Genomic DNA, 8685 nt, shown 5'->3' with positions numbered 1-8685 from the left:
CCTGTGCTCGCACACAGGCCTCTTGGTGCCGGCAGCAGCAACCCTAGCGTCCCACACCCGTCTCTGCTGTCCGCGCCGACAGCCGCGGCTCGCGCCCGTTTCTGGAGCTGCTTTACGCGGTGCCCTTAATCCCCTCTCCTCCCGTATTTTTTTTAGAGTAATGTTAATATGTATTTACTCAAAGGCTTGCACGTCAGAGCAAGTTCACCTTAATAGGTAGATTAATCCACATCCTCCATTATGAAATAGAGCTCATTACTGTGTATCCATGACAGCAAGCATTGAGACACTGAAGAGTAGACTTGTATTTCTTGTCAACATCCTTTGATTTATTCCTCCGTTACGAGGAAGACACATGAACCAGACACAGGAAGATATGGGGGAGTGATGGCTGGTTACACACATGGCAGTTTTTCAAGAAGAACCAGCACTTCAGTTAATCCTCCAAGAAGCACTAGTTATATGTATCAACACACCTGGAAAATTTTCCTAATCTTGTATGCTAGCTCATGCGATGGTATTGGGTTGGCCAAAAAGTTTGGGGCCAACCCAATGTTTTCACAGAGTCAAATGATTCAGTCTCATAAAGTATCAAAAATCCAGTATTGAAATATTCTGATTGTTTTGTTTCATTTTGTTTTTTGCTTGGGGCCAACCCAATGTTTTCACAGAGTCAAATGATTCAGTCTCATAAAGTATCAAAAATCCAGTATTGAAATATTCTGATTGTTTTGTTTCGTTTTTTGCAAAAACATTCCTAGGTATTCCTTGATCGTGATGACAGTGGGTTTTACATTGTACACAGAAATCTCCAATTATCTCCTAAAGTGGTAATGAGAAAATTTCTTAAAATATATATGATTTAGCTATTTTAACCAAAGATTTAGCTATATTAACCAAATACCTAAAATGTTACTATTACTAGTTAGGAATAAAAGTGATTGCATGTGGGAGAATTCCCTGGCTGTCCAGTGGTTAGGACTCAGCACTTTTACTGTTGTGACCTGGGTTCAGTCCCTGGTTGGGAAACTAAGATCCCGCAAGCTGAGCAGCAAGGACAAAAAAAAAAAAAAAAGATGATTGCATGTGCACTGCAACATGTTCATGTGAAATTTCTCTCCCTGAACACTGAATCTAGTGAAACTAGCTGGAACACTTTTCCATGTATTACCTCTTCATTTCTTTCTCCCATTATAACATACTGGTATGCTGCCTGAGGGCAGTCCATGCCTTTGAAGTTTAAAATGTTCTTCCTCAGCATGAGGTTCTCATCTTAGAATTTTTACAGCTGGATGGGCTTGAATTTTAGCATTATTCAGACCTGGAAAGAAATGCCAGAGCAATGTATCCTGTATGGCTCAGAAAGCTATTGCTTCAAGTGGAGAGGCATCTTTTTAATACATCTGTCCAAAAGAAATAGTATTTCATTTCAAAGTGATACAAATACAGAATCATTTCTAGCTGGCTTGACTGAAATGCACCAATGAAAGACATTATGAGATAAATACCGAGTACCCCACAAACACTGCACTAAGAATACAAGGTCACTATCTCTGGAGTGAAAGTTTATCCTCTTACAGAAGTGGAATTACTTCTCCTGGTCTTGGGAGTGACTGCTTGCTGGATGCTGCTTGGATTCATGGTGTGCCAACCAGCCAAACAGCATGTGCTAGAGAGCAGTGCCCGGTGAACTCTGGAAACCTCACTACTGGGGAGACCGTGTTTGGTTTCCTTAGGGTTATGGTGTACGGCCAGGATATAACCCTTGCAGCTGAAGGAAGAGGTAATACCTGCTCTTAATTTTCTCCTGTCTTTAAACTTATCCCAAACTCTTTCAAATTGTGTTTAAAAAACACTACAGAAAATTCCTTGATAACACGAAAAAAGGACAAGAGGGGCAAAGTGCTCACACAGGGCTAGTTCCTTCTGGTCTTTATTGTTTCCTGAGGTTGAGCTTGGCTGCCTGTTCACACTCTCCTGGCACTTCTCCGCTTTTCAGTGTGGCTTCAGCCTGGCAACTCTGCTGAAGCTGCTTTAATGTTCTCACATTCTTGTCCTTCTCATCTCGGCCATATTTAATAGTTTTGACCTGCTTTGCCTCTGCAAAATTCTGCCATGAGCTCTGGCAGCCACCGGTCTCATGGTGCCTTATGTTTCTGCCCAGCACCCTCACTTCTCCCAGATCCCTTGCTTTGCTCTTGGCTTTCATGTGTGGATGTAGCAACGACTGTCATTTATGGCATGTTTTTAGTGCCAGCGACTGTTCTAAGTAACTTAAAATACACGTCATTTTATCCTTAACAACTTGAATTATTCTGAACCCTATTTTACAGATAGGGTAACTGAGGCATAGTCATTGATTCATTTATTTTATGCACAAAGGAGGAAAAGATAATTGTAAGATCTTTCTAGCTATAAAGGTCTTTATCTTCTAAAACTGTAATTAATTTGAATTAGAAATCCAAATGCAAATACTGAAATTAATTTGAATTCTTTTTTGTCATAATTACTATGAAAGGCCTTTAGAATTTATAGGATATACATATTCAACTTTCCAGGTCCAGGTATCTCAAAAAGGACTTGTACAAATAAAAGTTTAATCACAGCCTAACACAGAAGATTACATTATAGTGTTCTTTCTCCGACTTTATTCCTAAAATTTATTGATCTTTGCTGTCCAGAGTTTTTTGTTACTTAAATTGCTAATTGAAGACTTAACATCCCCAAAGCCTCAGGTGAGAGTTCATTAGCTAGAACTGAATCATAAAGAACAAGGTTTAAAGACTTGATGATTAAAAAACGAAACAGGTTTTCCAAGTTGGGATGTTCTACACACATGCTCCTATTGCCTCCTGTACCTCATCCGAATCACATCCCTGTCTCTTAAAGCCAAGCTCAAAAGCCATGTCTGAGAATCCTCTGATTTAGCCTCCTCGTCCCTGGGACTGCTGTCTCCTGATTATAGCCTTCAGTCTGCAGTTTGCCACTTGCACCTGCTGGATTGCATCATAAAATGTTCTCTCGTTATTTCGTTGTTTTACCTCCCCAAACAGCTCACACAAGCATTACTTTTGGGGGTTGGGTACTGTGTCCTGTTTCTTTGGTAAACCCCCTCAGATGTCTTGTGGAGTGCTTGCAACTCTCGCTTAATATATACAGGAGAAGATATATCCCGGGGTAGGTAACTTTCCTGAATTCTCAAAGAGTAAGAGTTAATGGACGTTCGATTTTAACTCCTTTACTGCAAAGCTGGGTAGTTTCAAGTGAATGGCCCTGCCCGATTCCAACAGTTACAGAAAGGAACCTGTTTTCTTATGTCTACTGAATGAAGGCCCCTTGGCGTGAAAGATTCCTGTTAATGAAATAAAAAGGTGAATGATGTAATTCAGTTGACTTTAAATTCTATAGCCCTACACTCTTCAGTTTGGTGCCTATCAAACCAGTCACTTGGCAAAGTGGAACTGGGAAGGAATAGTGTTTCATGCAAGGTTGGTGATTTTGTTTTTTAATAAGTATATTCTTTTTGAAAAAAATAAATTTATTTATTTATTTACTTTTGGGTGTGTTGGGTCTTCGTTTCTGTGCGAGGGCTTTCTCTAGTTGCGGCGAGCGGGGGCCACTCTTCATCGCGGTGCGCGGGCCTCTCACTGTCACGGCCTCTCCCGTTGCGGAGCACAGGCTCCAGACGCGCAGGCTCAGTAGTTGTGGCTCACGGGCCTAGCTGCTCCGCGGCATGTGGGATCTTCCCAGACCAGGGCTCGAACCCGTGTCCCCTGCATCGGCAGGCAGATTCTCAACCACTGTGCCACCAGGGAAGCCCAAGGTTGGTGATTTTAAAAAGCAGTGTGGATGAGCCAGGAAATAGAGGACACTCATATGGTATAATTTCCAGATTGGCCCCCAGCTCCAGGAATCAAGGAAGACAATTTTGATATTACAAAGATCTTACATGCTTATAGTCCCCATTAGATCCGTTATTTGCTGGAAAAATACATGTCTTCTCAAAAATCGATGCATATGACTGCTCTTTTCTTGATTCTTCTGGGGAAAACCATCTCTTTAGAGACGAAAACAACCCTACTGTGGAGCCCCATGCACTCTTAAACAAAAATTTCCTTATTTCAAAAACTCTTATTTGAAACAGAAGCCAGTCTTTTAGGGTTGAAAACTTTAGGAGCCTGTGAGATTTTGTTTTTGCCTTTTGTAAATGGCTAAAGCCAGTTAGCCCTTGGGAGGTTTGGGCTTAGTATGGTATGGTACCTCTAGGAAAGTGCAGAGAATTGCTTACTAGATGTTAATTACTGAACACAGGCCTGCTCAAAAAATAGCTGAAAACCACATTTAGCTGCTGATGGAATATATCAGAGAGTAAAGAAAGGAGGAACACAGTTTGTACGAATACATAAAAAAATGAAGGTTGGAGTGTACTTTCAGATCTTCATATCTTGCCCAAATATATTCATTCCACTTGCTTTTCTATTTTCAAGTTCTTTATTTGGAACTGGCCGTGCCCTCACAGTTCTGTTAACAGGTGTTTGTAATGTTAGTAGCCTCAGTGTGTTCCAGAACAGTGCCTTTCAAAGTCTTGACTGCAGTCCACAGTAAGAAATAACACTTTGCACAACCATCTAATCTATGAAGTGCATATCTGATATATTCCATTTAAAAATGCTGGTTATGACATCAAATTAATTGCACATCCCATTAATGGGATGCTGTTTCTTCTTTTGTTGGGACCATTACAGTTTCAATTTCTTTTCTAAAAACTGGAGCACATAGGGCTTCCCTGGTGGTGCAGTGGTTAAGAAGCCACTTGCAGGGGACACGAGTTCGAGCCCTGGTCCAGGAAGATCCCACATGCCACGGAGCAACTAAGCCTGTGCGCCACAACTACTGAGCCTGCGCTCTGGAGCCCGCATGCCACAACTACTGAGCCCGTGCACCTAGATCCCGTGCTCCACAACAAGAGAAGCCACCGCGATAAGAAGCCTGCGCACCACAATGAAGAGTAGTTCCCACTCACCGCAACTAGAGAGAGCCCGCGCGCAGCAATGAAGACCCAACGCAGCCCAAAATGAATAAAAAAAAAAAAAATTACAAGAAATTTAAAAAAATAAAGAAGTAAAATAAAAACTGGAGCACATCTAAAATGCTCATCAGCCCTGCCATGGGCTGTTTGACAAAGTACTTAAAGGTCTCCTTTTCTGTCTGGCTTCCTCACGTCTATCTTCCGGGGCCCAGACCTTTCATAATAAAGGATGAAGAGGAGACAGTTTTGTAAAAAAGTTGTGTTAAATGATGATAACCCAGCTTCAGCTTATAGGAAGTAACTGATGTAGGACTTCTGCTCTTTTTGAAAACATAGCTTGGCTGAGTTGCCACAATTTGAAGGTTATAGACTATTATTAACTTACTGAAGTGGAACATGGCAAGAGCAAACATGTTTTCTTTCACGTGTTGAAAAAATACAAAAGTTTACTTAAACCACGTATTTATTAAAAGCAGAATACAAAGTACTTTGGAATTCAAAATACTGCAGTGTTTATCCTTTAACAGATTTAATTCTAAAAAAAAAAAGTCAATCATTTCAAGGGAGGTAATACAAATTTTCGGTAAGAATCCCAACCTGGTTGCAACTGAGTTTATTCGAGCTCCGGGGCCTCCATGTGCTCCTCCAAGGTCCCCACCATCAACAGCTCAAACCGATTGCCTCCCTCATGCCAACTCCTAGCGTTCAAGGTGGTCCCCACTCTGTTCTCCAACCAGGGGGTACCTCGTTTCTTTTGCCTTCTTTTTTTTGATTTACCCTTTGGTAGGACTAGTTCAGCAGGGGCACACGACCTAGTGGCACTGAACATATGCTCATAGAGTTGCTGGGCCTCAGGACACACGTGCAGGAGGCTCTCCACTGAGGCCGACGTCAGCAGTTGTCGGCACAGCCCGTGCACCAGGCTCCCGCTGTACAGTCTGCTCAGGGGAGAGAAGAGGGTGTCGTTACAGCAGAGGTCCCTGCACTGGGACAACTCACTAACGTGGCTTCAACGGACGCATCAAACACTGAGAGCGCTGCTTCTATAAAATCATTATTAAAGTTACTCAAGAATAACCTGTTTCTTGAAGGAAGGAACAGAATTGTTACAGAGATTACTTCTTGGCTAATGATACTTAGAACCTTTTATCAACAAATTAAATGATGGATGCTTGCTGGTTCTCCAACTAGCCCAAAGTTGAGCAGGCCTCTTAACACTTCAAAGACAAGGAGTTAAAAATGCCTCTGATAGGACAAACAGGCAGTCTGTTGAAATATGAGAAAATTTAATCGTATCATTTGCGAAGTCATTCATTCACTTGGATTAAAAACCAACTCCACAAATATAAGCTGGGATGAACTGGAAGCCACAGATTTAACATATTAACTTACTGCCAGGGTTGACTGACGACTGGTACCTTAGCAACTGATGGAGAACCATCATTTACTCAGTGTAAAATCATCATTTAAAGAGCTTGGTGATGCTGAGATGCAGGAACACCCCTCCTGCTGAAATCACTATTGAGGGAACTGTTTCCACTGTCTTGTTTTATAGAGATCCGTGGTCACTAGAGAGGATCCAGTCAAGGATGACCAAAATTAGTAAAGGAAAGGAATAAAGAATCCATAGGTCAAACGCCAATCAATCTTATTTGGTAGAGAGGTCTAGGGTGTAGGAATGTAATAGGGGCCGGGCATGCTCAGTGGGCCGGGCCGGCAGGTTTGCGTGGCCGCCCCAGGTTGCAGCACCGGTTCAGCCCACGGACGCCACGCCGCCCTGTGGCTGCGGCTCGTTCCCGGGAACTTGCGTGTGGAGGCGGCTCCCAAGGAGCCGGTGGGGGGCCTCGGGGCAGCTGAGGCCCTAGTGCTGCCGAGTGTCCAGCTGGCAGGCCCAGCGGGCCGACGTGTTGGGGGGCGCTGCGCTCAATACAGGGGGCGGGGTGGGCACGCAGCCCTTAGCGGGGACTGGCACCCGGGACAGTGGTCCCCCTCCAGCAGCAGTCAGCTCGCAGCCGTGCTGGGACAGCGAGTGCGGTGAGAGGCGGATCACAGCCTTCTCCCTGGCTCCTAGGCCCGCTGGCCTTGGGGCCAGCGGGTGAGCTGGGGAAACTGGGGGCCAGTTTGAGGGCCGGCGGGGTCCTGGGCGCCTGGCTCCCTCAGTGATGCCGGCTGGGCAGGGTCCGGGGGCCAGGCCCTGAGGCGCCGCCAGCTGAGATCTGCCCCTCCCGTCAGGCCTGGGCACTGGCAGGAGGACCCAGACTGGGTGCCAGACAAACGAACGCTCCGGGGCAGGGTAACCAGCCCCCGCAGGGACCCCCTCCTCTTAGCCAGGGCCTGGACCTAGGAGGGCGAAAGTCGATCCTTGGGACTTTGAACAGGTAAAATGAAGGGTAATGATGTCACTTCGCTTCTGGGATTTGTTAAGTGTTAAAAGCCACAAGGAGGCATGGAGACAGAATTAAATGCCTCCCTTTCCCTTTCTCTTTAGAACGGAGGATAACATTTGTTTTGTTAGAGGTTTATAGGAACATGGTGACCTGACCTCAAGAACAAAGGATCTGACACCAGGAAGTCTGCAACAACTAACCATGTGCCTCCCTCACCTCTCCTATTAAAGGGCTTTGCTGAAAGCTCTCGGGGAGTTGGGGTTTTTAAGGCATGAGCCACCCATCTCCTTGCAGGGTCCTGCAATAAACCTTTCTCTGCTCCAAACTCCAATGTTTTGGTACTGTTTGGCCTCACTGTGCGTCAGACACACAGACTTGCGTTCAGTAACATTAACAACACTATGTGCTGCTAGGAAGCTTTCAACTTGAAATATTTCAAGTCAAACCAGCATATATGATAGGCCTCCATATAGCACTCATTAATTCAACAAGTATTTGAGTACTTAATGCTAGGCACTGGGGCTACAACAGTAAACAAAACAGGCAAGTCCCAGCACACACCCAGAGCTTATCTTCAAGTGGAGAGACAAAGCACATATGTAATCTCAACTCCATTCTTTAACCATCTCCCTTTTATCTTCCTCACTCACTCCCTTGAACGGATAATCACCATGATGTCCAATCCATTGATCCTACCACCCTTTTTACTGGCTCACACCCTACTGCTATCCTTTCCTTCTTACGCAGCTTACACTCCACAGTCAAATGTTAACCACTTCTGGCATACAGGCTGTCTCTCCCTTCTTCACACTTGCCTGGCAAAACAAAAGCCCCAAATAAAGAAAATCCACATAAGCATCTAATAGTCACCTCACTAAAATAAAAGCTCTGTGACAGCACAGACTTATTAAATGTTTTGCTCACTACACCTTAGCACAGAGTAAGCATTTAATATCTGAATGAATGAGTAAACAATATGCTGAGTGGTAAGAAATGCAATTATCAATACAAAAATACAGAAGAGTAACAGGACTAGAGAAATTGGAAGCAGAGAATAATATTTCAGTAGGATGATCAGAAAAAGCCTTTATAACGTGATATTTAAATAAAGACCTGAAAGAAATGAGGGAAAGAGCTATATTCTACCAACAACTGCCTCTTATTTTTATTTTAATGAACTGATTTTTTTTAATTTGGAAAACTTTAAAAAATCATGGGGCTTCCCTGGTGGCGCAGTGGTTGAGAGTCCGCCTGCCGATGCAGGGGACA

The 8685-nt window shown here is 43.9% G+C and overlaps 1 protein-coding gene across 10 annotated transcripts in view; it reads right to left on the bottom strand.

Annotated features, from left to right (window-relative positions):
- The window catches only part of ASTE1 (asteroid homolog 1), a 102814-nt gene that overhangs the window by 77570 nt on the left and 16559 nt on the right, over positions 1-8685 (bottom strand). For 7 of the 10 annotated variants that reach the window (XM_024115217.3, XM_024115215.3, XM_028489916.2 and 4 more), the window contains one exon: positions 5497-5967. The exons of the other annotated variants lie outside the window; for them this stretch is intronic. In XM_024115217.3, coding sequence (XP_023970985.1) covers positions 5643-5967 — 325 coding nt within the window. In that variant the 3' untranslated portion in view covers positions 5497-5642. Of the gene's footprint in view, positions 1-5496; positions 5968-8685 lie in introns of those variants that run through there. 10 annotated transcript variants of the gene reach the window in all.

Source organism: Physeter macrocephalus, chromosome 1 (assembly GCF_002837175.3).
Source record: "Physeter macrocephalus isolate SW-GA chromosome 1, ASM283717v5, whole genome shotgun sequence".
Classification (NCBI taxonomy): domain Eukaryota; kingdom Metazoa; phylum Chordata; class Mammalia; order Artiodactyla; family Physeteridae; genus Physeter; species Physeter macrocephalus.
This window is presented reverse-complemented; position numbering and strand designations above follow the sequence as displayed.